The sequence below is a fragment of the Lampetra fluviatilis genome, chromosome 4, assembly GCF_964198595.1.
Source record: "Lampetra fluviatilis chromosome 4, kcLamFluv1.1, whole genome shotgun sequence".
NCBI lineage: Eukaryota > Metazoa > Chordata > Hyperoartia > Petromyzontiformes > Petromyzontidae > Lampetra > Lampetra fluviatilis.
Window position 1 is genome coordinate 31,318,264 of NC_136278.1, and position 27,814 is coordinate 31,346,077.

Genomic DNA, 27,814 nt, shown 5'->3' on the forward strand with positions numbered 1-27,814 from the left:
GTGTCGTCGTAACTCGCGTGCTGTCCCCTGCCAGAGTGAGGAGGGAGATCCCAAGGAGTTGGATAGTTACCAGGTATCGCGTCGGTCGTCGCCCCCCACCCCTGCACCCCCGCATGGTGTCCCCGGTGCTCGTGAGCACGCAGAGCCGCGGAGACCCCGAATGAAGTCGAGCCGCTGGCACCGCACGCGCCCACTAACAGCGCTCGCTCACACCCACCTTGCACGAGCATGTGCGTGCCCGTGCGTCCCCGTGCGTGCCCGCCTGCCCCGCGCGAGCTTGCGCTACCACGCGCTACCACGCGCGGCCGTGGCCTAACAAGCGCCCTGCTCGCCGCGCGCCATCGTGAGTCGTGCCCTCGCTCGCCCCGATTGTTGCTTCGCAGACCCGATTGAAATTAAAGCGCACGCCGGTGGATTTTTTTTTTTATTAACAGGCAACCACTCACTCGGATCCTTCCGCGCGCACAGCAGAGCGAATGTTTAACGTGCCTGCTGACCCTCTCACCCCGTACCCCCCCACTCCCCGGCCCCCTCTCCCCACCACCCTCCCCGCCGTGCGGCATGATGCCGCTGCTCCTGCCTGACCCGTCCGTGTCTGTGCCCCGTGCGCGCCACCCGGATCCGTCACGATTCTAGGACCGGGCGCGCCGCCGCCGCCGCCGTATGTGTCGCTGCGGCGAGTCGCTTGTCCCGTCGGCGTCACGTTACTCCCCCTCCCACCCCCCACCCCTCACCCCACCCTCCAGGAGGAGGATCTCAGCTACCTGAGAGAGCGCTGGACCGAGGCCCTCATGAAGCGCAAAGAGTACATGGGCGCGCAGATGCGGCGCGTCATCAACAAGCCAGGTGGGTGTGCGCGAGCAGAGCGGAGTGGTTGGGAGGATGGGCGGGACTCGCCGAGATCAATCTGGCCTAATATAAGTACCTGGTGCGGTGTGTAAGCATTAGCACTGGGGGAGACAAAGGTGGCCGGGCGTGTTCCTGGCCACACCCACCTCCCTGTGCTCCATACTGGCCTTCATAAGATAGAATTTAAATTATGATTGGGACTCTTTTTTAGGGTGGTCCTGCTTTGGGTTTTATTTTTATTTTATGTTTCCAGCCAAATTGAGTTCGTTTTAATTGATTTAATTTGTTACACGGATGATCCCGTTCAGCCAGTTTTCCCAGCTGTCTATTTGTGGTGCCGTGAGCAAAGCAGCAACAAAAAGACAATTTGTTTACACATGCAGTGGGAGGAATCCCGAGCACCCGGAGAAAACCCCCACCTCGCGAAAGGTGGCAACACTCCATCCCCGTACGGATGAAAACAGATGGCGATTAGTCAGCTTGCTAGACCGCCTTCTCCTGGCGACTCAGGTTATGGCTCCTCCTCGACCCCCGCGGGGAGTTCCACAGCCACGTGTACCGTGATCCACCAACCATCGCTGCTGCTGCTGCCTCCACAGCGTAGCCACCACCGCCACCGTCCGACGTGTAGGTGCTTGTGAACGGCACTCGATACGACGGTGGGTCTTTGTCTTAACCCCTTGCCGCGGGGGTGCTTGCGGGCGGCAGACAAATGCGCCGGCGACGAGGAGCGGGAGGTGCGGCTCGTCGACCAGTGGGTGAGCCTCACCGAGGAGCGCAACGCGGTGCTCGTGCCGTGTCCGGGCAGCGGCATCCCAGGGGCGCCCGCTGACTGGTAACGACGACCCCCCCTCCCCCCCTCTTTCCCCTTTTCCTTCACTTCCCATAAAAATGCCTTGCTCCCGATCGTTATCCCTACGCCGGTCGGGCAGTGATCCCACCTCTGTCCCCTTCTCCTGCCTCGTGAGCACCACGGAATATCCGTGACCCCCTCTTATCGCTCGCGCTCTGTGCCGCACTCTTGTTAAAAAACACAAAAGCAACGGCAGTGTCGGTGCGCGCATGTGTGTGTGTGTGTGCGCGTATGTGTGTGTGCGCGCGTATGTGTGTGTGCGCGCGTATGTGTGCGTCTGCGCGTGTGTACATGTGCGCGCACGCCTCTGTATGGAGAGCGGTGGTGCGGTGGTTAACGCTCCGCGCTTCGAACCTGGCGACCCGAATTTGATTCCCGGCCAACACGAGTGGCGAATATCTGAATCGGTCCTGGACCTCACCTAGGTCGACTCGGCCTTGAATTGGTACCTGGTGTGGTGTGTAAACATCAGCACCGGGGAGGCAACGGTGGCCGGGCGTCGTCCTGGCTACACCACCGCCTCGTGAGCCGTGCCGGCCGGCACAGGTTGCCCCAAAAGTCTATTCAAGGCTATACGGGGGATCTTTGTTGTGTACATGTGTGCATGTGCGTTGACACACAGACTCAGACATGCACTCGCGTATGCTCTCACCTGTGCGCGCCTGTGCGAATTGTCGGCGTGTACATGCACGCAGTAGCATGGTGGTTCACGCACTGCACTGCGAGCCACAGCTAATGGGATGCGGGTGACATCGTAACCCGTCATGGGCCTTCGCTAGCTTGACACGGCCTTCAATGGTGCAGGGTAAAAACGCCTGGCTGTGGCTCCGACCACACCGCCTCCTGGTGTGTCACGCCAGCCTGAAAGGGGGCTCGCTAGAATAGCGCATGCCCTCAGTGGTCTTTAAGAAGGGCTACGTGGGGGATCTTTGTCTTCTTGTGTTTGTGCAGGACCCCCCCGCCCGGTATGGAGAAACACATCCCAGTTCTCTTCCTCGATCTCAACGGTGAGCGGCGACCCTCTGTGTGGGGGGGGGGGGGTGTTGTGGGGAGGGGGGAGGGGGTACGAGGGGGGTGTGCTGGGGCTCTCCACTTCCCTCCAGTGTTACTGCCTTGCCCGCAGCTTGGCTGTGTGCGTGCACCTGCTTGTGCGTGTTAACTACCTCGCCTGGTATACAGGAGGTCGTGGATTCGATCCCGACCCTGACGCCTGCTGTATATTTGGAGTTTGTGGTGTCTCTCTCCCCGTGGTCACGTGGACTTTTCTCCGGGTCCTCCGGGTTTTCCCTCCACATTTAGACTCGACATCACGCGTTTAGAGTATTTGGCTACTATAAATGTCCACATGATGAGCCACTTGGTTAAGCTATCATTTGTGGCCAGGTCGCTTCTGAAAAAGATCTATACAGCTCAGTGGGCCTTACCTGGTAAAATAAAAAATAGTTTAGTAGTAGTTTTTAAATAGTGTGTGGGGAACAGTGGTTAGCGCGCTGCGCTACGAACTCCGGGGATCCGAGTTCGATTCCCGCTCACAACTATCACTAGGGGCGATTATCTGAACCGGTGCTGGGCCTCTCCAAGGTCGTCTCGGCCTCAAATGAGTACCTGGTGCGGAGTGTAAATATCGCCACTGGGGAGATGAAGGCGGCCGGACGTGGTGCTGGCCACCCACTCCCTCGTGTGTCATGCTGGCCTTCATAGATGCTCGCTAACAGCACTTGCCCCAACAGTCTGTTAAGGCTATACGGGGGATCTTTGTCTTGTCAAAAATGCGAACGTTCTGAGACATGTGCCGTGTGTGTGCCTGTGTGGTGGGTGTGTGTGTGTGTGCCTGTGTGGTGGGTGTCTGTGTGTGCCTGTGTGGTGGGTGTGTGTGTGTGTGTGCCTGTGTGGTGGGTGTCTGTGTGTGTGCCTGTGTGGTGGGTGTGTGTGTGCGTGCCTGTGTGGTGGGTGTCTGTGTGTGTGCCTGTGTGGTGGGTGTGTGTGTGTGTGCCTGTGTGGTGGGTGTGTGTGCGCATGTCTTTGCCTGTTTCCGCTCGCGTGTGTGTAAGGACTTCGTGTGTGTGTGTGTCAATGTGTATGCTCCGATACGCGTGCTGTGCTTGCGTGCGTGTGTACGGTGTAGCGGAGGACCTGAGCTCGCAGGAGCTGTTGACCGGGCGCTATGCGGCCGGGACCAACTCCATTCTGCCCAAAGAGCTCGGCAGCCCCTTCTACTGCCTGCCCATCGTGCGGCACTCGGACAGCCAGGTGAGCTGCTCGTACACGGTGACACGGTGACACACACGGGAACACGGGTACACACTGGTGTACAGGTACACACGGATACACACTGGTGTACAGGTACACACGGGAACACGGGTACACACCGGTGTACAGGTACACACGGATACACACGGATACACACTGGTGTACAGGTACACACGGATACACACGGATACACACTGGTGTACAGGTACACACGGGAACACGGGTACACACTGGTGTACAGGTACACACGGATACACACGGATACACATTGGCGTACTGGTACACACGGATACACACGGATACACACTGGTGTACAGGTACACACGGATACACACGAATACACATTGGCGTACAGGTACACACGGATACACACGGATACACACTGGTGTACAGGTACACACGGATACACACGGATACACACTGGTGTACAGGTACACACGGATACACACGAATACACATTGGCGTACAGGTACACACGGATACACACGGGTACACACTGGTGTACAGGTACACACGGATACACACGGATACACACTGGTGTACAGGTACACACGGATACACACGGGTACACACTGGTGTACAGGTACACACGGATACACACGGATACACACTGGTGTACAGGTACACACGGATACACACGGATACACATTGGTGTACAGGTACACACGGATACACACGAATACACACTGGTGTACAGGTACACACGGATACACACGGGTACACACTGGTGTACAGGTACACACGGATACACACGAATACACATTGGCGTACTGGTACACACGGATACACACGGGTACACACTGGTGTACAGGTACACACGGATACACACGAATACACATTGGCGTACAGGTACACATGAGTACATACTGACACACGGAACACACTGGCAGATTGGGCAACTACTGTTAGCAAGCACCTAATGAAGACCGGCACGGTACACGAGGGGGTGGGTCACCAGCACCACGCCTGACCGCCTTTGTTTCCCGAGTGGCGATGTTTATACGTCGCACCAGGTACTCATTTGAGGCTGAGTCGACCCTTGGGGAGCTTCAGAACCGGTTGAGATGATCATCACTGGTATTGGTGGCCGTGAGCGGGATTCGATCTTGGCTCAACGGGTTTGTGGTGCAGCACGCTAACCGCTGCCTATGTATGTATGTACGTTGAACGTCTTTCGCACCGCATGTAGCCAACCGTGCTAGTCGAAAGGTTCGGGGGACGGACAGCAAACTAAAATGCCACAAGGGCACACACACACAGACGCCCCTACGCATAAACCGACACGCGCACAAAGATAAAGACAAAGATCCCCCGTATAGCCTTAACAGACTGTAGGGGCAAGTGCTGTTAGCGAGCACCTATGAAGGCCGGAACGGTACACGAGGGGGTGGGTGGCCAGCACCACGCCCGACCGCCTTTGTCTCCCCAGTGGCGATGTTTACACACTGCACCGGGTACGCATTTGAGGCTGAGTCGACCTAGGGGAGGCCCAGGACCAGTTCAGATAATCGTCACCGGTGTTGGCCGTGAGCGGGAATCGAACCCGGGTCGCCAGGTTCATCGCGCAGCGCGCTAGCCGCTACACTACCGCACCTGTCCCCACGCTCCACCGTGCCGGCTGCCCCAGGTGTGCGCCGTGGCCTCGTGGGACTCGTCGCTGCACGACTCGCCGCACCTCAACAAGATCACCGCGGCAACGGAGCGCATCTACCTCATCGCCAAGGCGACCGTGCAACTGAGCCACCCCGCCGCCATGGAGATGGTGCTGCGCAAGCGCGTGTGCGTGTGCGTCTACAACAAGCAGGCGAGTGCGTGCGCGTCGAGCGTGCGTGCGTGCGTGCGTGCGTCTGTGTGCTTCTACAACAGTGGTGGCTGTGCTGGACGTGGTCTGTGATCCAGCACTGTGGGAGGCAGCAGCGAGGGTTGGTGGATCACCGCGCAGATGTTGTGGAACTCCCTTCCCGTGGGCGTCGAGGAGTTGCCAGGAGAAGGCAGTACAGCAAGTGGACTCATCGCTGTATATTTCCATCCCTATGGGGATAGAGTGTTGTCCCCTTGCACCCCTGGGTTTGCTCTGCATGCTCTCATTAATTGGCTGAAAACATCCTTAAATTAACAACCCAGTGCAGGACCCTGCTGAAAAAGAGTAAATCAATCAACCCATGGCACCTGGGTCTGTCCCGTGACTTCCTGCCAGCGAGCCTTCGACACTTCACGTGGCCTCAGTGCACCTAGCCTGGCACAAGCACTGTAGTGGCAAATGGTGGCTGTTGTGATTAACTGTATTTGTGCATCTATAGACAGTGTGTGTGTGTGCGTATAGATTGCGTGTGCGTTTTACAAACAGCGCATGGGTGGAGATGCTGATGTTGCTTTGCGCTGCGCTTGATTCATCAGAGTTTCACGCAGAGCCTCAAGCGGAGGATGTCGTCACGGATTAGCCAGCGCAGCACAGGGGTTACTTACGAGATCGTGTCCAACATTCCCACGGTAGTTCCCGCGCTCCACACACCGCACCGCCACATACCGCACAAGTGTTCACCCCCTACCTGTCAACCCCTTCTCAGTGCCCTACCTTATTACAGACCAATTCAGACCTTCTTGGTCACCCCCTGCCCCTTATAAATCTCAACGTTCATCCTACAAAGTCCCATCACAAGGGAGAAACACAACTAGAGAAAAAAAATGTTGTCCGTATTTAAACGGCTGTGTCGCCGTATGGACCTGCAAACTCAATTTCCCCGTGCAAGAATTACGGGTAAACCGTGTGGGTTGACGGCCATGCCACCCGTGCCAGCGTTGCCCTGCGAGCGTCCGCCCGTGCGCATGTCTCGGCCTGCGCCAGGCGTCGGAGGAGCCCGAGGAGCGGGAGACGCTGGCGCTGATGGCGGCGCGGGGTGGCGAGGTGGCCGGCGCGGGGGAGGAGGGGGACGAGGAGCCGTGGGGGGGAGGGGACGGCTACATGGAGACGTACGCACGCGGGGTGCTGGGAGTGGAGAGCATCCTGGGCCTCGACCGCCTCCGACAGGTGCAGCGGCCGCCCTCCCCCGCGGAAGAGCGCAGCCCCTCGCTCCCACCGTAGCGCTCACACGAACCGGAACATTACCCCCAACAATAACCATAGCTCTGACTGCAACACTAACCATAGCTCTGACTGCAACACTGACCATAGCTCTGACTGCAACACTGACCATAGCACCGATGAGTGCCAATGGCTCGGTGCTGGAGGGAGCAGGAAGTGACTTGTACTCGGCGTGTCGTGTGTGCAGGAGGTGGTCGTCAGGGAGAGTTTGGCCGCCAAGGGCCGACCCAGCCGTAGGAGTAGCAGCAGCAGCAACATGCAGCGGGTGAGTGGGACACACGCACACACAGAGACATACACACACACACAGAGACACACACACACAGAGACATACACACACTCACACACGGAGACATACACACACTCAACACACGGAGACATACACACACACAGGGACATGCCTACTCACGATGTCACACGCTCGCCCACACACGTGCGCACACATCCATCTAAATTTGTGATGGCCTTCGATCCGAGTCCCGTGTGCCAACGCATCGCGCTGTCTGTGCCCCGCGCTCCCTGCCCGTGTTGGCGTCGCTCGCAATGCAGCTGTCGAGTGGCAGTCGGATGGATCTGAGTGGCGGCTGTGAGGAGGACGACAGCAAGGTATGGGTATCGGTCTGCTGAGTGCAAGCACGGGCGTGCACGTTCACGTGTGTGTGTGTCCGTGTGGAAATGGGTAGCGAAAGTTTATTGTTTGGCGCGCTACGCTACGAACCCAGCGACCCGGGTTCGAATCCCGCTCACAGCCATCAACACCGGCGACGATTATCTGAGCCGGTCCTGGTGCAGTGTGTAAACATCGTCACTAGGGAGACAAAGGCGGCTGGGCGTGGTGTTGGCCACCCACCCCCTCGTGTGCCGTGCCGGCCTTAATAGGTGCTGCTCGCTAACAGTACTTACCCCAACAGTCTGTGAAGGCTATATGGGGGATCTTTTTCTTTGTCCGTGTGGATAGGACTGCACTACACAGTAATGCCAGGGGGGGGGGCATCTCCAGTGGCGTAGCGTGGGTGGCATGGGCCCCGGTGCAAGGAATGAAATGAGACCCTCCTCTACAAACAGAAACAAAGACTCCAGGGCACCGTACAATAAAATGTATATTTTATATTTTTTAAATCAACTCTAGATTATCCAACATAATTTCCCTGCTCTTAGCAGCACGGTACCCGGAACGGACCTCTCTGGCCTGTGGACCCCGGTGCAGCTGCACCGCCTGCACAGTCAATAGCTACGCCGCTGTACTTCCCCTCTTGACGGACGCGACGTTACGCGCGTTTACCTGTGCGTCTGTACACGTGTGAGCGTGTTCACGCGACGGTGTGTGCGTGCGTTTTCCCGCAAGTTGCAGCTGCACTGGGACAGCTTCCAGGACATTTCGAGGGCCGCGCGGGGTCACGACCCCCCCGCCACGGCCACCACGGCCGCCCCGGCCTTCGACTCCGCGCCCCCCACGGAGCCTCCTCCGCCGGCGCCACGCACCCCGGCGCCGCCGCCGCCGCCGCCCCCGCGGCTGATGAAGGCGCTGATGCCGACGCGGCAGCTCCGCTTGTCGGAGCGACCCCGCGAGGCGCGGCCGCTACTGGGGCCACAGGTGACGGCGAGGAGCAAGGAGCGTCGCGCGGGGGCCCTCTAGGACCTAGGCAACCGCAGGCCCGGCCCCGTGTGCTCTCACCTGGCCCCGACCTCTCCACACCCTAACCCGACCCCAATGTGTGCTAACCCGTGCTGTGTTCCAGGACCCGTGTGTGTGCGCCATTGAACCATGCCTCGGCATAAGCCCTAACGACAGCCCTCCGCCCGCCTCCAACCAGCAGGTGTAACAACAACTTACACCTGTGTGTGTGTGCGTGTGTGTGTGTGTGCGTGTGTGTGTGCGTGCGTGCGTGCTTTGCCTGCATGAACCCACCCACCTGCCTGTCTATCTGGTTGTTCTGTCTCCCACATTCTTGCTTGTTGCTTGGTTGCCTGTCTCCCCGCATGCCGACCTGATTTTCTGTCCTACCCCTCTGCCTCACCGCTCGCTGGGTTATCGGTCCAATCTGGTGCCTGACTGGGGATCTCAGGATTCACAATCCCCCCTTGTCCGTGTCTCGCACGGTGACTGCCGCCCGTTAACCGCATCTCAAACTCGCCATGCCGGTCACGGGATTTGACGCGGTCCGCCTTGGCTTCCTGCGCCTGTGATTGACAGATCTGCCCTGGGCGTGGCTCCGCTGTGGTCCGGCTCTCGGCTCTCACCGAGCCAGGGACGCTTTGTGCCGGATCCGTTTGCCGTCCGATCTCGCGCGCTCTCGCCTGCTTTGAGCTCGCACCGGTGCTCCGATGCCCATGACTTGGGGTGTTGACACGCGTGTGATTCGCGCGGGGGGGGGGGTCTTTACGTCCGCGTGTGCTTCGGCACCGGTGGCGTTGTCCTTATTTGCGGTTGGTCTGAGCAGCTTCGGGACTCGTCCGAGTCCGAGGAGGAGGAGGAGAACGAGCTGGGTCCCGCTGCGACCATCGCCACGTCGGGAGCCCCGGGCCCCGTGGCGTCACCCGCACCGCCACCAAGTACTCCGCCCCCAGCAGGAGGAGGAGCAGGGGAATTCTCGGAGTTCGTCGGCTTCTCGGCCGGCGGCGGCTCGGGCACGGCCGACTTCGACGTGGCAGCGCTGGGAGGCCCCGCGGCGGTGCCGGCGGCCGTGTCGCGCAGCCCCACCGCCAGCAGCCTCTCCTCCAGCGGCTACTTCTCCCACAGCACGTCCAGCGCCACGCTGTGCGACGGTGCCGCGGGGGCGCCGGAGCTCGCGGGGTCGGAGGTCGCCGACCCCAGAAGAGAGGCGACCGAGGCCTCTCGGGACAAACGTGGCGACGACGACGACGATGACGAAGGAGGAGGAGGAGGGCGTTGTTCTCGCTCCAGCAGGGAGGATGGCCTGCCCGCGGTGCCCGAGGCGGGCACGGAGGGGAGCTGCGCATGCGACGCGCGTGACCGACATGTGCCCTGCAGGGCAACTGGGGAGCAGCAGCAGGAGGGGTGCGACCACCACCACCGGCGGCGACAGCGGCGCGACGACGGCGCCCGACGCGGCAGTAAGGACGGCGAAAACAGCGTGGGAGATTGCGACGACACGGACGCCGAGAGCGACGTCGAGGACTGTAGCGACCACGGCGACGTCGCCGAGAGAACTGAGCCGCGAGGGGAGGGGGAGGGTCCCCCCCTGGGGCAGGGGACCGAGGGGAAAGAGCCGGGGGACGAGGAATGTGCGGCGGCAACGCCGCCGCCGCCGCCCTCCCCCGTGGCGAGGCTCCCCTCGCCTCCCCCGGCTCCCCGAGTCCACAAGAGGGCGCCGCCCGCACCGGCGGCGGCTGCGGCCAACCCCAGGAGCCGGCGCGGTGCGGCACGACCCCCCGGCACGCGGGCCCGAGGGGCGGCCGCCCCGCTCCCCGGCGGCGGCGGCGGGGCTAGGTCCGCGGGACGAGCGGGGGACGGCGCCGGCGGCGGCGCCGATATCCGGCGGTCGCGGGTCACCTGAGCTCTCGCGACGCCTCGGCCGTGCCGGTCGCCCGCCGATTTTGCGGCGCGAGCGTGTGGAGGAGTATTACCAAATCATCAAAAGGGGTTCCCCCTGGGTTGAAGGAACCACAACGGTTGAGTGTTACACCGCAATGCCAGCACAGGCGGGAGGGGCGGGGGGGTGGGAAATGCGTTTTACTACACCGTTTACCACGCGTTTTACTATATGTGTTTTACTCTGCGTTTTACTACACTAACAAAACTGAAGCTTTTTAATAACGGAGGTCTCGTCGCACTGCCCGCGAGGCCCCAGCTCGCACTGCCCTGCGTCCATGTGCCTTGAGCCGCGGAGTGACGCTCACAAAGCCACCACGTAGGGTTTGCCTACCGGGGCTCTCTAAAGACACCCTGCCTGGGGGCGCCATACCGTGGCCAGCTGGGTCTGTAGAGAGTAGCTACTGGTAGTTCAGGGACCACAGAGGGTGGTAGCTGGGTTGCTGTAGACAGTGGTCACTGCCTGGAGCCCGTAGCGTGGCCCCCCATGGAGCTGTAGAGGGTGGTGACGAGCGGATGTTGGGAGAGAAGCTGCCAGAAGCTGTCGATCAGAGGCGAGGAACCCACAAGCCCTCGGGCTTTGTCTGGCCCGCGCCTTCATTGCTTCCATCGGCCCTCAAACCGATGGCTGTCGCATCGCTGCACCAAACATCTTAGCTGCACTAATCGGCACCACAGAGAGGAGTGATTTTAGACCTGCCAACACCGTGTTTATAATCGGGGCGCGCGTGGTCGCTTCTCGTCACCGCAAGGTCAGGCGGCCCTCTTGCGGAGACAGCAGTGGCCGAGGGGCACGCTCCGTTACTGTGGCGGCCCCCGGTAAGGAAAGTGTCCCCCCACCCCTGGTGTGTAGAGTAAGCAAAACCAGGGACTGCTGTTGCGAAATCTCCGGATCCTTGGGGAACAAACCGACACTCGTGCCTGGTGGGGTGAATGATCGCCCGGTGGTGATTTCCCCGACGTTAATGTAAAGTATAAAGTATTTAAAACAAAAAAGAAAGCCAATATATCGAGTGGAAAAGATGCACTGAGCCGAGCGTGCCTTGCCCTTCGTTTGTACACCTTCGGAGAAGGCCGGGTTTAGGCGCCGCTGTCACGGTTGAAATGCATTTTCTGGAGAATAATTACGGAGCATTACCATCACTGCTGTTGTTGTGGCGTCGTTTTTTTTATTCAACACTTTCAAACTGAGGGTGAAAGTGTGAAAGCATTCGCTCTGTACGTCTGGCTGTTTGCCTGTCTGTGTGTCAATCTTATCTGTAGCAGAGGGGAGCCGTGTGATAATCCATCTAAAGTTTATCCTATATAGATACAATTTTAATATAAAATGGCCTTGCGATCAAGGACCTGCCTGATCTGGCCATATTGAAAAAATGGCTTGTCCAAAATTTGGCAATTAAAAAATGCAGCGCTAAAATAGATCCTCGGCCACCGCCTTGAGGCTCACTTCCCCGGGACGCGTGATGTCATCTTGTGTGGCTCGGAAAGTAAAATTATTGGGAACTGAACGTCTCCGAGGACAGCCGTGTGTGGGATAGCATTCAGAATCTTGTTCCTGTTACAAAGAAACAGCCCCAGACGTTCACCCCTGGGATGGGGGGTGGGGGGGAGGCTTACCGACATCAGCCCCTCCCCCTCCTCCCCACCAGGACATCAGCTTGAGCTGTGACGGTCTCGGATCGTGGCTTTGGTCTTCGTCGCACTCTACGCGCACGTATCACTCGCCACGAATGTATGCTCGTGCGTAACCATCCATCCATCGTTTTCAATCCACGTGCATTACACACTGGATGGTAACGCTACGTAAGCCTCTGATGACCAAATCACCCGCAATGTGATCTTGGAAGCTCGGATCACACCTCAGTCACATCACGTCAAAGACAAAGATCCCCTGTATAGCCTTAACAGACTGTTGGGGCAAGTGCTGTAAGTGAGCACCTATGAAGGCCGGCACTGCACACGAAGGGGTGGGTGGCCAGCACCACGCCCGACCGCATTTATCTCCCCAGTGGCAATGTTTACTACACACCGCACCAGGTACTCATTTGAGGCTGAGTCGACCTAGGGGAGAACCCAGGACCGGTTCAGATAATCATCACTGGTGTTGGCCGTGAGCGGGAAGCGAACTCTGGCTGTCGGGTTCGGAGCGCAGAGTGCTAACCGCTGCGCCACCGCTCTCAGCGCATGCACTCCATAGCTACGCAGCTGCAGTCACATTATTTCGCCTCCCGTCTTATTCTTCTTGTTTACCCAGGAAAGCTTCACCGAGTCTCAAGTCTCTGTCTTTTTAAGAGAGAGGGCCCCTTATACTGGTAGGAACGAAGTGAACCAGCCTACAACAGATTATATCGTCCGTCCGTCCGATGTCCGATTAGGTGTAGCAAGATCGCCCCCTACTGCAAACACTTGGCAGGACCCTACAAAAACCTTTAGACTCAGTGAGGCTTTCCTGGCTAAACAAGTGTAACATTCCCTTAATTCCCTGAGATAGTTTTTTATTATTAATTAAAACATTTAAATTAAAAATTAACTCACAGCGACCTAAAGCCTACAGCTAGGCCTAAAGCCTAGAACTAGGCCTCAAACTCTCCCTTCGTATCGTACCCCCGCCATTTCATTTTATTATAGCCATTCATTTTTTCGTTCCTACCAGCCCACCCCGCAGGGACCTGTTCATTTTAGAAAACCGGTGACATTTCACTTCAATGGGCCCTCTACACACACACACTGATCTCGGGTGGCAGACTGGCGCATTGGCAACACTTTATTTTTACCTACGTGACTTTTCCGAAAAACTCTTAAGAGAATGCATTTATAATCAGAGCATGTGTGTTTGCATGTTCACCACAAGTACGTGTGCTTAATGCAGACATGATTCCTTGCAAAATGTTTCTATTTGGTGTTTGAACATCTTAACACCTCCTGTTTTCATATTCTTTAAATCAAAATTTAAAACCTCCTGTTTTATTGCCAGAAAGGCTAAAACCTCCTCTTACTTTTTTCACGCTCTGTCAGCCAGCCTATGGTGGCTTTTTGTCTTCTTCAGAAACTCGTGGATATCCGTTGCCGACGCCCAACAAGGTAGGAAACACGCACACCGCGGATTGTGTAACGCCTTCCAAACTCTGCCATCGTTATTTCTGTTAAAGGCCAGCAGCATCGTCGTCATTTCCTTCCCCGTTTCCCCGTGGGTTCTGTTGCTTCTCCGATTTCCGAGGGCTCCATTGCCAAGCCCAATTAAAACGTCGCTCCTCTTCCCATCCGTTCTTGCGAGAAACATTTCCATTCGCATCGTTGCAGGATTCCCCCGTGCCGATGACTGGTCGCAATGGACGCATCTGAGCAGCCAGCCCCACAGCCCAGGCAATTCAGCGAGAGACAAAGGGGCTGTCATAAATGACGTCACGCACCTAAGGGGTGGGGGGGTCAGACCTTTGTGACGATGTGTGACGAGGGGGGGGAGGTTTGAGAAATGTGACGTCACAGCAAAATGCGCAACTTTAAATGAATATAAACACGTTCTACTTAATTAAATAGGCTTTTTAATAAATGTTTTCTCCTACAACATCAGAGTGCAGCGCCACATTAAATACGCACAACAATGACAATAGTTTAAAGGGATTTGAAGCATGTTTTATATTTTTTTTTTGGGGGGGGCAGAGTTTTGTGACGTCATGTTTGAGGGAGGGTGGGGCTGGGTGGGGGATGGGTGGGGCTGGGTGGGGGCTGGGTGGGGAGGGGCTGGTCACCCCGTGGTGCCCTTATAAAACTCAACGTTTAACCTACTCACGCCGGCTTGTGCCCGCCCTCTCAGTCGGGCATATTTGCGGAATACACCACGCCGCCGTTGACCCTGGCCATTGATCGAGCAACCCAACGTTCCTACCAGCTCCCTCAGCAGGAATGTGTTTTAATTTAGTTGTTTACATTTTATATTTAAAAAAATTTCCTACGTGACTTTACCGAAAAAAACTACAATCATGTGGTTTGTCATCCAATTATTAAGTGTAGGTTGAATTTGTAGGCGTGAATTCGTGTAAATTAATTGCTTGCAGTATGCTAGATATTTGACAAGCATAAGGGAGCATCTTCCACGAAAGTGCGGCTTCGACAGGATCTCCATATTCTTTGGATCTTTCGGTAAAGTCACGTAGATAGAAAATAAAATATAAAATAATAAAACAAAATTTTAAAAATGTAACGCCACCGCTCCCCATCCACAACCCCTCAGGTAAGATGGCGGCCTCTTTCTCACGCGCGCGCGTGTACGTCTTTGCCCCGCCCACACGACGCGACCTCGACCAATGAGCGTCGCCGCCGCTCCCCCACCCCCCTCGCGCCTACTAGTCTCGCGACCGGCGACGTCACTTCCTCTCCCACCGCGAGCGCGACCCGACAAGACGCGAGCAGCGCTCCGCCGCCGCCGTCGCCGCACAATCCGAGTCCAATCCTCCTCGACCGTGTGCCATCCGAGCCCCGGCAACGCATCCCGCGCAGCGCCATGGCCTCCGTATCCGAACTCGCGTGTATTTACAGCGCTCTCATCCTCCACGATGACGAAGTCGCCATCACGGTGAGCGGCCGAGGTTGAGGCCTAAGGCGGCAAACATGGCGCTTAAGGAGGGGAAGGGGGGCTGATCGGGTATGGATTTGATTGTGATGAGGGTAAAATAAATACAAGTGATTTGGGAGTGTGTTTGGTTGTGGGTGAAGTATTTATATGGGGGTAGTGATGGGAGAAGTTTCGTGGTAATAGTGGAGGCGGTGATCGCAGTTGGAACTCGTGATGGTGTTGGCGGGGTCGCTGTAGTAGGTGATGTGGCGTTTGGGTGATGGGCGAGGTGGTGAGGAATCGGATTTTAGTCGCGATGGTGGTCATAGGGTTGGAGGTGGTGGTGTCGAGAGGGGAAGGTTGGCGCTGACTGTGGTAGTACTATACCGCCTGTGTGGTGGTACTGGCGTGTGTAGACGTGTAGGTGTTAATGTATCTGGTGTTGGGCGATGTGATGGTGATGTGGGTGGTTGTGGTGATGGTGGTTGTTGGCTTGTCTCGTCCACCGCGCACACGGAGCCGGTTGCGTGCCTTCTAACTCTGCCATGGGGCACGTGAGTAACACGTGGAGTCTTAAGCCGGTCCTGGGCCTTCGCTAGGTCAACCCAGCCTCAATTGGGTACCCGGCGAAAGTGCACGCGGTTAACACCGGGGGAGACAAAGGCGGAGTGCTGGCCACAACGAGTCTTGTGCAAGCCAATGGTTTTAACTCGAATCGGGCCTCCTGTTGATGCAGCCGAAACCCACGTGGTTCTCCGTGGAAGCCGGGTCGTCTCAAAACGCCTCGAGTGGCACTGTTTTTAAAAACTCTGTGCCTCCGATCTTAACTCCGTAGAACAAAAGTGTAGAACGCATGTCCCCGGGGCCCATGCCGTTGTATTCGTGACTTTAACTTATGCCCGTGTTCACATTAAAGCCTCTTACCACATAGAAGCTGCGGGAATCTTGGGCGCACTGGTTGGGATCTAGAATGGCCTATGTTGGGTCTGGCAAAACACCGGTATGTAATTGTGGCGAACTCATGTCACTTATGTCACATTGCTAAGGCAGGGTGGAAGTTGTGCGGTCCCCCCTCCAAAGTTGTTTGAAAGTGTTGCTCTTCGGCCCCTAGTAAGGAAAATGTTTCCCCACCTCCTTGGTTGTAGAATATGGAGTTTCTTCTTGGACTCCACAGTAGCCACTCTGGTGTCTGGACAGCCGTGTACTGCTGTCGCCTTGACCCATGACTACGATTGTGTTTGCGAGATAACGCGATGGCGTGGGGGGTGAACATCACGTGTACGCAATACGGCAAATTAGGCGTGAACACCACGTGTGAACGATACTGCAGAGCACGCGTGAACACCGCTTGTGTGCTGTTTGAGATCGTGAATGTGAACGCCCTCGTGTGTTCTCACCTCTCTGTAGGAAGACAAGATCAACGCGCTGATCAAGGCAGCTGGAGTCACAGTGGAGCCATTCTGGCCCGGACTCTTCGCCAAGGTGAGTGATGCAGGGTGTGAGTGGTGCTGAGGGTGAGCGATGTGTGAGTAGTGCAATGGTGAGCGAGGTGTGAGTAGTGCAGGGAGGGGGGTGAGCTACACATGGGATCAGTAGTGTAGGGGTTGTGCAGTTAAAACACCACGAAGCAAACGAATTAACAGGTTTGAATTTACAGGTTTCCATTGACATAAATAGTGTTTGAATGCGTTTCACTTTAATGGAATTGATTGGCATTGCCTACAAATGGGAATTTGTGCGAGTGTAAGATTTACACTAAAACCTCTCGAAGCCCATGTGGTGCTGGGGTATATCCGGTTACTCAACATAATGTGCAATTAACTCCACTCACTTAAATGTAATCCACTTTCCAATACTTTTGTGGAGTTTTACCTTCTACAACAGTCTATTTAATTGATGTAATTTTAAATATGTATTGCACAACAACAATGTTAAACCGTTGCATACATGAATTTTGTAATAATTTTAAATCATTTATTTCTTGAAAACGATACTGCACAATTAAATCTAAATATATACATAAACATGGACCATCTATATATGACACTTTCCAATAATGCATTTGCCCTCGGCAGTTTTTGGCGAATGATAACGGTCACCGTGTTTGCACCGTTAAGACCACAGGGCTCGGATGGCGCCTCTGCCCAGGATGAGAGCGCCGCACGCCGTGGCGAGAGTGGCCAGGATGCCTAGGAGGGGCCCCTCTTAAATTCTCTGCAAATCTTGGGCATCTCTTTGATCAATTTAACCGATTTTAAACTAAAAATATTTTTAATTTTACCAGGTAAAGCCCACTGAGCTATATAGCCCTTTTTCATAAGCGACCTGGGCACTAATGATAGCTCAAGTAAGTGGCTTAGCATTTCGATATTTATAACAGCCAAATACTCTAAATGCATGTTGATTCTAAAAGTGGAGGGAAAACCAGAGGACCCAGAGATAAATCCTCTCGACTACTTGGGAAAGACATGCAAACTCCAAATATACGGGCATTGGGTTTGGTTCGTATTTCCATTTGTACGACAGTTATAGTGCCACCACCCACCCTTGTTATTGACGGATGGACAGAGATTTTACATGGCCACTTTCAGTGTTGTGGTTGGTGTTAGAAAACCAGAGAAGGGTTACCAGTAGAACAGCACATGTTCAACGATTGCATCAGTCAACTATGTGGTAGGCTTGACCACGCTGGTCAGAAAGGGTTTGTAACCTAAGGATTGTTGACCCCTATTTCTCAAGCGATTATCAAGAACGCTATAAAACTGAAAATAACAACTAAAATCATAACCACTCATAACTGCACTCCGCTCCTGCATGTACAATCAACCACCCACACACAACTGAACCACTCACGGGCACCTTGCCGAGATGTTGACTTCCTCACCTGGTATGGAGGAGGTTGTGGGTTCCATCTCGACTCTGACGCCTATATATTTGGAGTTTGCGTGTTCTCGTAGCTGCATGTATTTTTGTCAGGGTCTTTCGTTTTTACGCTCCACATTTATAAACATACGTTTAGAGTATTTGGCTGCAATAAGTTTCCACGTAAGCCACTTCATCGAGCTATCGTTTGTGGCCAGGTCGCTTTGGAAAAATAGCTAATAGCTCAGTGGGCCTTACTTGATGACATAAAAATAGTTTAGTTTAAAAAATAGTTTAGTTTTATCAGCCTTTTGGGTCCAGAGCTGGGCGGTACTGCACATAAGGTGTCTAATATTCATGGCGTGCGGTTTAGTGACGCCTGATGATGTTTGTAAGTATTGATGTTGCGTGTGTGGTGTGTTGGTGGTGGTGCATGCTAGTCATGGTGTTGATGACGTGCGCTTGTACAGGCACTGGGCTCCATTGACCTGGGCAGCCTCATCTGCAACGTGGGGGCCGGAGGCGCAGCGCCAGCAGCGTCCGCGGGAGGAGCTCCCGCCAGCGGCCCGGCACCAGGTAACCACGCGTGCGTGGAGAGTGGTGGTGCATTGGTTGGCACACTGCAACCAAGACTCACTAGCCCCAGACCTAGCTGATATTAATCCCTGACTGCATCACAGTGCCAGAAAACTAGTTAATCTAGGGATAACATCTGTGGCACATGATTCCTCCCAAGGCCTCCTTGACATTTGTAAATTTTACATAACCAATTGTTAATGCCACCACTTCTTGTGGAAAGACTTCCATTCGAGGGAGCTCTGGAGAGTATTTTGGCCTCTTTTCACGCTCGTCAGACACGCTCGGAATAGGTGGGAGTACACCCCCCACCACCACACGTCATGTGCCCACTGTGGTGTTCCCAATTATCTCTAGAATATAATGTCCAGTGCTCTAACCACTGGACACCATGGCAGTCTCCCACCTTGAGTTAACTCGGCCGTAAATAAATAGCTGGTGTAGAGCATATCAGACATGAGCAGACACAGCTATGCGCGATGCTGGCAGCTTGAGTATGCCTTGCCAGCCTTAGTCATGCACGCCAAGTTGTGTTTCGGGCTGGGCTCTCCCCATCAATTATTCGATTAATATGAATACACAAATAGAAGTCGCATAATGAGGCAGGACCTCGTATTAACTTTTAAAAGTAGTCTATTATATTAGTCCATTAACGTACTAATCGTCCCACTCCTATGATTTATATATACAAGTGTGCACGTGTTCATTCATGTTTGTGTGTGTGTGCACGTGTGTCCACAAACAGCTGCAGAAAAGAAAGAGGAGGAGAAAAAGAAGGATGAGTCGGACGAAGAAGAAGACGACGACATGGGTTTCGGACTGTTTGACTAGGCCTCTGACTCGGTTGGCAATAAAATCGTTGCGATAACAAAGCTGTACTGCGTGGTGCCCTGTTATATTTTGAGTGTTGTAATGTATAGACTCTGGTGGATTTGATCCATCGGTCAGAATATTTAGCCTGGAGGAATCCTATGAGCTATGAAGCTCTTTGAATGTGTTCAGGAATGTGGGGTGTTCGAATGTGTGGTGCTGTGATGAACTTTATGATACTTATAGGATGTGTGGTGCAGCGTTAGATTGTGTGCCAGTGGTGGGTTACACTGATATCGCCTCTGTGGTGTTAGGCTGGTGCTGTGTTAGAATGCATGTGGTCTATTGAACGTGTTGATAGCGCATGTGCTGTGTGGTGCTGAAGACACTTGGTAGAAACACGATCATCATAGATTACGAGATTTTAATAAGAACAGTGTACACAACGAGACTCGTGCAGATGCCTCTGACGCCACCAATAAGACTCCTTTTGGCTGGGGCCGGGGGGAGGGAGTCGGGGAATTGTTTTCAGGCTCACCCGTGAGATTGTGGAAGGGGTTAATCGGGGACCAGGCAAGAGGGGTCTTGGGGTGGTGTTTCGCTGCCCTCTAACGGTGCGGCAGAGGCTGCTGCTGCTGGCAGTAGTTTAGCCATGAGGCTGATGAGACATTTTCCTTTTTAAGGCCGTTCCACCAGCTCGACAAAGTGCTACTTGGGTTGGGCACTGCGCCCGCTCCACCTTGGCCCAGGCGTTGGCACGGCTCAGGGGGGCGCCTGGCTCGTTGGGGTCGGGGGCACGGTCCCTCGCGCCTGGTCCACGGTATCGAGCAGGGCCTTGGCGTCGATGGCCAGCACGTGGGCATGGTTCAGCAGGGGCTTACGTAGCCCCTGCGCCACCGTGGTGTCTGCGTACTGCTGGGCCGTGCGCAGGCCGCCGATGAGGCGGCCCAGGTCTGCGTTCAGTAGCCGCTCCCCCATCTCCACCTGTGAGAGGCGACAGTGGGGCAAAGACGGAAGGTGGTTACAGACCGGGGGCAAGTGGTGGTTTAGCGAGTGCCTATGGAAGGCGGATGCGGCGCGCGAAGGGGTGGGTGGCCAACACCACGCCCAGCCACCTTTGTTTTCCTCATGACGCATCGTACTAGGTACTCGAGGCCGATGCGACCGAGGGGAGGCCCAGGACCGGTTCTGAATTATTCATCACTGTCGTTGGACATGAGTGGAAAGCGTTACCATAGGGGAGTGCCGTGGCATTGCTCAGTGCCGGATTAAGCTAGTGCGGGGGCCTGTAGCATGTTCTAAAGGGGCTCTAAATTTAAAACAAAAAGATTAAAACAAAAATGTTTAACTTGCACAGTAAAGTAATTGTATTTTTAAATCCTTTATATTAAGTTCGCTTGCTTGCTTGCTTACGACCGTGCAAATCTTTCGGTCGTTTTTAACCCACTTCCCGTGATCCAATCGAGCTGACATTTTCCACACAGACTCGTGCGAGACAATGTTCGTGAAAAAAAATTCCCAAAATTTTACACTTTTTAGGCAAAAAAATGTATTTTACATATATTCAAATAGAACTCATTCATGGCTTTGGCTGAACGTCACAGTGTAAGAGCCCAGAGCGTAACCCCTCCACAGGTCGTGGCGGAGTAGCGCAGTTGGTAGCGTCCTCGCTTCCCATGCCAAAGGTCGCGGGATCGATCCCCGCGTCCTCCACAGGCGAATATATTTTTAAATCCTTTATATTAAGTTCGCTTGCTTGCTTAGGACCGTGCAAATCTTTCGCTCGTTTTTTAACCCACTTCCCGTGATCCAATCGAGCTGACATTTTCCACACAGACTCGTGCGTAACAATTAATGTTCGTGATATTTTTTTTCCAAAATGTTACACTTTTTAGGACAAAAATATTATATTGAATTACCAATTGCTTAATGGTGCAATGCAATCATCTGACCCATAGGTGACAGCCATCTCAAGCCAGAGGACGAGAGGACTCTAGCCGCCACGCATATAAAGGATTTATAGTGAAAAACTTAGTTTTTACTGGTTATACTTATTTAATTTGCTATACAGCCAGATAATACGACAAATCGCTACCCTTAAACATCCAGTCGTTCTTTAAAGTTGAAGGCGGTATTGTACTATAGTAGTCGAGCAAGTGCAGAATCACCGAACCAGGATTGATAGCTTGAAAGCATTTAGCGCGGGGGCCCGTAGCATATGTAGCTACTCGTGCTCCGAGTATAATTCGTGGGTGGTGGATGTGGCGCCGCGGAGGTCCGACCCCCACCTGGCGATGTGAGTCGAGGGGCAGCGAGGGCAGCTCGTCTTCGACGGCGGAGAGGAGCGCGCGCAGAGCCTCCCCCACAGTCTGCAGGGCGGACACCACCACCACAAGCACCACAAGCACCACCAACATCAATCGGCATTCCACACATTGCTCACCCCAGAAAGAGGTGGGGCGCCACGGTAAAGCAAAGTTCACTACCTCGACTGGGATGCACCGAAGTTGTGGGTGGGTTCGATCCCTGACGTCTTTACATTTGGAGTTTGCACGGTCTCCCCATGGTCGTATGGATTTTCCTCCGGTCTTTACCTCCACGTTTGAAATCAACATCACGCGTTTAGAGCATTTGGCTGCTATACATTTCCACGCGAAAAGCCACTTCGTTGAGCTATCATTGTAGCCAGCTCGCTTCTGAAAATGAGCTATAGAGCTCAGTGGGCCTTAGGGGCCGTCCATAAATGACATCACGCACCTAGGGGGGGGGGGGTCAGACATTTGTGACGATGTGTGACGAGGGGGGGGGGGTTGAGAAATGTGACGTCACATCAAAATGCGCAACTTTAAATAAATATAGACAACACGTTCTACTTAATTAAATATACTTTTTAATAAATGTTTTCTCTTACAACATCAGAGTGTAGCGCCACATTAAATACGCACTACAATGACGATAGTTTAAAGCTATTTGAAGCATGTTTTTTTGGGGGGGAGGGGGCAGAGCTTTGTGACGTCATATTTGAGGGAGGGTCTGACTTTGTGACGATGGGGGGGAGGGTCAAACATCCTCCAAAATCGCGTGACGTTATTTATGGACGGCCCCTTACCTGATAACATAAAAATATACATTTATAGCCTAGTTTTAGAGATGATCGGCGCGTGTGATTTCATCAGTAGCAGCACTTGTCTGAGAGGCAACTGGCCAAACAACTCAATGTAGGAGCAGGGTTTAATTTCGGCCAGGTCTGTCACGCTTCGGAGGCAAATAAAATCTGTCTGAATCCAGAACGCCACGTCCATTTTCTGCGGCCCACGTGCTACCTACTCCAGTCTACCGGAAAGGCCGGAAAATATTTCATGTTGAACTTCTTTCGCACCGTACTGAGCCAACCGTGCTAATCGGAGGTGCGCCTGGCACGCCACATCCAGGATCCCCATCGCGAGGGATGCAGCTTACAGCCACGTGCCGACTCCTACTTTCAGTTTAGCAGCCAGTGCCGGATTATCCTCGTAGCACAAGTAGCTACTATATATGTAGTAGCTACACAAGCTATGGGCCTCGCACTTTCAAGGGCCCCGCGCTAAATGCTTTCAAGCTATCGATTCCGGTTCAGCGATTCTGCACTTGCTCTGTTACTATAGTACTATACCGCCTTCAACTTTTATGAACGACTGTGTGTTTAAGGTTAGCGATTTGTCGTATTATCTGGCTGTATAGCAAATGAAAAAATACAATGGCTTTACTATGCAGGTAAAAAATTAGTCTTTAAATATTTATGTGTTTAAAAAATATATATTTAGGGCTCCTTTATAACATATGCTACAGGCCCCGCACTAGCTTAGTCCGGCACTGCTAGCAGCTACCAAAAAAGTGTGATAAATGTATCTGAGCCGGGACCCTCTGGGGGGGGGGGGGGTGGGGGATGAGCATCACCTTGACGAGCGCGACGAGGTCGTCGGAGGTGGCGTCCGCGGAGCGCGAGTTGAGCTGCAGCACGGCCTGCACCACCCGCGTGACGCACGCGAACACCGCGTCGCCGGCGCGCTCACGTGGCGCCGTGCGGCCCAGCACCACCGGCTCGCCCACCTGCACACAGCACGCAGCGCGATCACTCACCAAGCCTGCACCTGAACTCACCACGCCGCTGACTCACCACGCCGCTCACTCACCAAGCCTGCACCTGAACTCACCACGCCGCTCACTCACCAAGCCTGCACCTGAACTCACCACGCCGCTCACTCACCACGCTGCTCACTCACCAAGCCTGCACCTGAACTCACCACGCCGCTCGCTCACCACGCCGCTCGCTCACCACGCCGCTCACTCACCACGCCGCGCGCTCACCACGCCGCTCGCTCACCACGCCGCTCGCTCACCACGCCGCTCGCTCACCACGCCGCTCGCTCACCACGCCGCTCGCTCACCACGCCGCTCGCTCACCACGCCGCTCGCTCACCACGCCGCTCGCTCACCACGCCGCTCGCTCACCACGCCGCTCGCTCACCACGCCGCTCGCTCACCACGCCGCTCGCTCACCACGCCGCTCGCTCACCACGCCGCGCGCTCACCACGCCGCTCGCTCACCACGCCGCTCGCTCACCACGCCGCTCGCTCACCACGCCGCTCGCTCACCACGCCGCTCGCTCACCACGCCGCTCGCTCACCACGCCGCTCGCTCACCACGCCGCTCGCTCACCACGCCGCTCGCTCACCACGCCGCGCACTCACTCACCACGCCGCTCGCTCACCACGCCGCTCGCTCACCACGCCGCTCGCTCACCACGCCGCTCGCTCACCACGCCGCTCACTCACCACGCCGCTCACTCACCACGCCCCGCACTCACTCACCACGTCGCTCGCTCACCACGCTTCGAACTCACCGAGCCTGCAAAACGCACTCACCACGCTGCACCCTCACCCGCCTGCACCACAGATGGCACAATACAATGCACTCTAACGCCGTCGCCGCACACTCTGTACCTGCAACACCGCACACCAAGCCGCACACAGCGCGCCGTCCGTACGCGTCACAACACAGCACGCCGCACACCGCAATCACAACAACCCCGGCGAGTCACCTTGGCTCCCGTGAGCTGCGTCTCTCCTCTGCCCAGGTCCCCCTCGGGCACCGATGGTGCCCCAGGCCTCGGGGGCTTCCGAGGAGCGAACACTTCTCCTGTCGGGTCAACAGCAAGGGGGGGGTGGGGGGTGAGCTGACACCCGGAACGGAGAGCTCAGAGAGGGTGAGCTTTTACAGGCAGAGGGGGTGAGGGCTTACACGCAGATGGGTGAGCATCCATAGGATGATGTTACAGGCCGAGGGGTGAGCATACAAGGGGTGTGCTGACAGGGAAAAGGGGTGAGATTACAGGGGGGGGGGGGGTGTGAGCAGACAGGAGCGGGTAAACCGATTCGAGTGGAATTGTAGCAAGGCCGTAATTATAATAGAAGTTTGGGGGGGGGGACACACATCCCCCCCAATATTAAAATATGCTCAAAATGTCCCCCCAAATATATTGCTATAAAATAGATTTCTGTTTATATGATTGTGGTTATGGTTGTACTTTATTAATCCCTAATTTCTGCCATTACATACAATGAAACAAGAAAAGGTAAAAAAACAGAGCAATGTAATACAATACACTATTAGACATTATTGTAAAAAAAAAAGTCCATCCTATGTGGTCGTGATTTTTAAAAATATTTTAGGCAGGAAATTCGTTTTCAAATTTAGATTTTTTTTCTGGGGGGGGGAACTCCACACCTCCTGGAAGATTTGTCCCCCCGATTGTTGACTCCATGGCTACGGCCTTGAATTGTAGAAATCAAGGCACAGTTTGGCTCGCACGGAAATACAAACGTGGGCACGGGCGGCCCAAGTCACCGCGTGGTTCATTCCGTCTCGCGTCTCAGCTGTAAGGGATAAAAGGGCGCAGCCCCGCAACTGCGCGCTCTCGCCACTGCTGCTGATGACGGATGGGGGGGGGGGGGGAGCTCGAGAGCGTATTTGGACGACTTTTCCACGCGAGACTAGAAGTCTGGGAAGAGGTGGGGGGTAGGGAGGGTAGGGTTACCCACGATTTACCCCACCACGGTGAACCCATTCGTGGTGGGTGGACAGACAATAGGTTGGGGGGTGGGGGAGGGGTTAAATTGTTAAAACAAAGAATTGGAGTTTAAAAAAAACTACCGCGCCGAGAGAGGGAATCGAACCGGCGACCGCTAAGATTGCAAGTCCGGGGTACTGACCACGACGCCGCTGTGGCAGCGGCTCCGTTAACTTCTCAGCTGTCAAAGTTAAAGCGACGTCGGGATACGCATCGGCACGTGCGGCGAATCGGTATCCGGGTTTTACCGGTTTTGCAAGAAAGCGATTTTCAGAACCCAATTATTACGGACAGAAAAGTTACCTTACAGCGGGGTGAGCTTACGGACGAAGGGTGATCTTACAGGGCAGCAGGTGAAGGAAAGGAGAGGCCGGTGAGCATCAAGGTGAGTTTGCGGGCGGCAGGTGAGTAAGCACTCGCGAGCTCAATCATATTCGAGACCACATCCATCCGCCAACGAACACCATTATTAACACGCCCCACTGCTGAGTGGGTGGGTGAGCGGGCGGGTGGGTGAGCGGGCGGGTGGGTGAGCGGGCGGGTGGGTGAGCGGGCGGGCGGGTGAGCGGACGAGCGAGCAGGCGGGTGAGTAGAAGAGTGGGTGAGCGAGTGAGTGGTTGTGTGAGCAAGTGGGTGAGTGAGGTGGATAAACGACTGAATGAGTGAGAGATTGGATGGATGAGTTAGTTGGTGAGAGGAGGGACGAGTGGGTGAGCGAGTGAGTGGTTGTGTGAGCAAGTGGGTGAATAGTTGGGTGAGTGAGGTGGATAAACGACTGAATAAGTGAGAGATTGGATGGATGAGTTAGTCGGCGAGAGGAGGGAAAAGTGGGTGCGCGACCGAGTGAATGAAATGAGTGGGTAAACGAATGAGGTAAGCAAGCGAGTAAGAGGGTATATGAGAGGATGGGTAAGTGAGTGAATGAGTGAGCGAGCGAGTGAGTGGATGGATGAGATAATGAATGGGTGAGTGTGTGGGTGAGCGAGCGAGCGCGCGGTTTAATAAGAGAATCGACGGGTGAGTGGGTGAGCAGACGGGTGAGCGGGTGGGTGAACTCGTGCGTGAGTCACCCGCGCGTGTGACAGAGATCCTCACCGCACGTGGTGGGGAGTGCATCTCGCCTCGTCGGCTCCACGGGGTTCTGTGTGTGTGTATGTGATTGTATGAATGTTTGTGTTTATGTGTTTGTGTGAGTGTATGAATGTTTGTGTACATGTGTGTACGCGTGTGTGTGAGTGTATGAATGTTTGTGTACATGTGTGTATGTGTTTGTGTGAGTGTATGAATGTTTGTGTACATGTGTGTATGTGTTTGTGTGAGTGTATTAATGTTTGTGTATATGTGTGTGTGAGTGTATTAATGTTTGTATATATGTGTGTGTTTGTGCGAGTGTATGAATGTGTGTGTACGTGTGTGTGAGTGTATGAATGTTTGTGTACATGTGTGTACGTGTGTGTGTGAGTGTATGAATGTTTGTGGGCAGAAGGGAAGGGCAGGCGCGTCCGTGAGACCCCGCGGGGAGAGGCAGGCAGGGAGGGGCACTTCCTCCTGCATCGGATACGCTGACCACTCATCCCTCCACTCCTCCATCACCATCGCAATCACCCCTCCTCCTCCTCACCATCATTATCTTCCACTGCACTCACAACTGTTGATGTCTCTCGATGTCCCTGTGTCAACTCATCCCCCCCGCCCACTCACCCCTCAAATGTCATCCTCTCCCAAACCCCTCACTCACCCCTCAGTCGGAGTCGGAATCAGAATATTTATCCTGGAGCAATCCGATGAGCTATAAAGCTCTTTTTCACAAATGTCAATCATCCACCCCATCACTCACCCACTCTCTCACCCCATCACTCACCCACTCTCTCACCCCATCACTCACCCACTCTCTCTCCCCATCACTCACCCACTCTCTCACCCCATCACTCACCCACTCTCTCCCCATCACTCACCCACTCTCTCACCCCATCACTCACCCACTCTCTCTCCCCATCACTCACCCACTCTCTCACCCCATCACTCACCCACTCTCTCACCCCATCACTCACCCACTCTCTCACCCCATCACTCACCCACTCTCTCACCCCATCACTCAGCCGCTCATTGACCCCTCCCCGCCCTTACTCCCTCACCCCTTCACTCACCCGCTCGCCCTCTCACTCACTCACTCACTCCCTCTCACTCACTCCCTCACCCAATTCACTCACCGTCCGCACGACGTGAGGCGCCTCCTGCTGAGGTCCTGGGGTGTCCTGCTCCTCGAGCTGCCGCGCAGCCTTGCCCGTCCTGTCCTGGTGAGAGAGACGGGCGGTAG

At 54.9% G+C, this 27,814-nt stretch overlaps 3 protein-coding genes across 6 annotated transcripts in view; 2 read left to right on the forward strand and 1 right to left on the reverse strand.

Moving 5' to 3' along the window:
- The window catches only part of LOC144931756 (kinesin-like protein KIF13A), a 42,477-nt gene extending 30,747 nt beyond the window's left edge, over positions 1 to 11,730 (forward strand). The window contains exons 26-38 of one of the 4 annotated variants that reach the window (XM_078856010.1): positions 35 to 73; positions 747 to 846; positions 1,558 to 1,684; positions 2,654 to 2,709; positions 3,828 to 3,952; positions 5,580 to 5,756; positions 6,350 to 6,442; positions 6,798 to 6,980; positions 7,222 to 7,299; positions 7,584 to 7,640; positions 8,380 to 8,628; positions 8,774 to 8,851; positions 9,476 to 11,730. In XM_078856010.1, coding sequence (XP_078712136.1) covers positions 35 to 73; positions 747 to 846; positions 1,558 to 1,684; positions 2,654 to 2,709; positions 3,828 to 3,952; positions 5,580 to 5,756; positions 6,350 to 6,442; positions 6,798 to 6,980; positions 7,222 to 7,299; positions 7,584 to 7,640; positions 8,380 to 8,628; positions 8,774 to 8,851; positions 9,476 to 10,552 — 2,439 coding nt within the window. In that variant the 3' untranslated portion in view covers positions 10,553 to 11,730. The remainder of the gene's footprint in view (positions 1 to 34; positions 74 to 746; positions 847 to 1,557; positions 1,685 to 2,653; positions 2,710 to 3,827; positions 3,953 to 5,579; positions 5,757 to 6,349; positions 6,443 to 6,797; positions 6,981 to 7,221; positions 7,300 to 7,583; positions 7,641 to 8,379; positions 8,629 to 8,773; positions 8,852 to 9,475) is intronic. The other 3 variants (XM_078856011.1, XM_078856013.1, XM_078856012.1) reach the window with 3 other exon arrangements.
- Positions 11,731 to 14,942: 3,212 nt separating this feature from the next.
- On the forward strand, positions 14,943 to 19,449 carry RPLP1 (ribosomal protein lateral stalk subunit P1). The gene is made up of 4 exons (XM_078856014.1): positions 14,943 to 15,160; positions 16,547 to 16,621; positions 18,472 to 18,577; positions 19,323 to 19,449. The coding sequence occupies exons 1-4, from the start codon at positions 15,089 to 15,091 to the stop codon at positions 19,406 to 19,408; spliced, it is 339 nt and encodes a 112-aa protein (XP_078712140.1). The 5' UTR covers positions 14,943 to 15,088; the 3' UTR covers positions 19,409 to 19,449.
- A 348-nt stretch (positions 19,450 to 19,797) lies between these two features.
- LOC144931356 (focal adhesion kinase 1-like) overlaps positions 19,798 to 27,814 on the reverse strand; it is a 36,032-nt gene continuing 28,015 nt past the window's right edge. Inside the window, exons 23-28 of the mRNA XM_078855160.1 lie at positions 27,708 to 27,791; positions 26,593 to 26,638; positions 24,469 to 24,566; positions 23,324 to 23,476; positions 21,676 to 21,756; positions 19,798 to 20,371 (exon numbers count right to left, since the gene is read on the reverse strand). Of these exons, the coding sequence (XP_078711286.1) occupies positions 20,150 to 20,371; positions 21,676 to 21,756; positions 23,324 to 23,476; positions 24,469 to 24,566; positions 26,593 to 26,638; positions 27,708 to 27,791 (684 nt within the window). The 3' untranslated portion in view covers positions 19,798 to 20,149. The remainder of the gene's footprint in view (positions 20,372 to 21,675; positions 21,757 to 23,323; positions 23,477 to 24,468; positions 24,567 to 26,592; positions 26,639 to 27,707; positions 27,792 to 27,814) is intronic.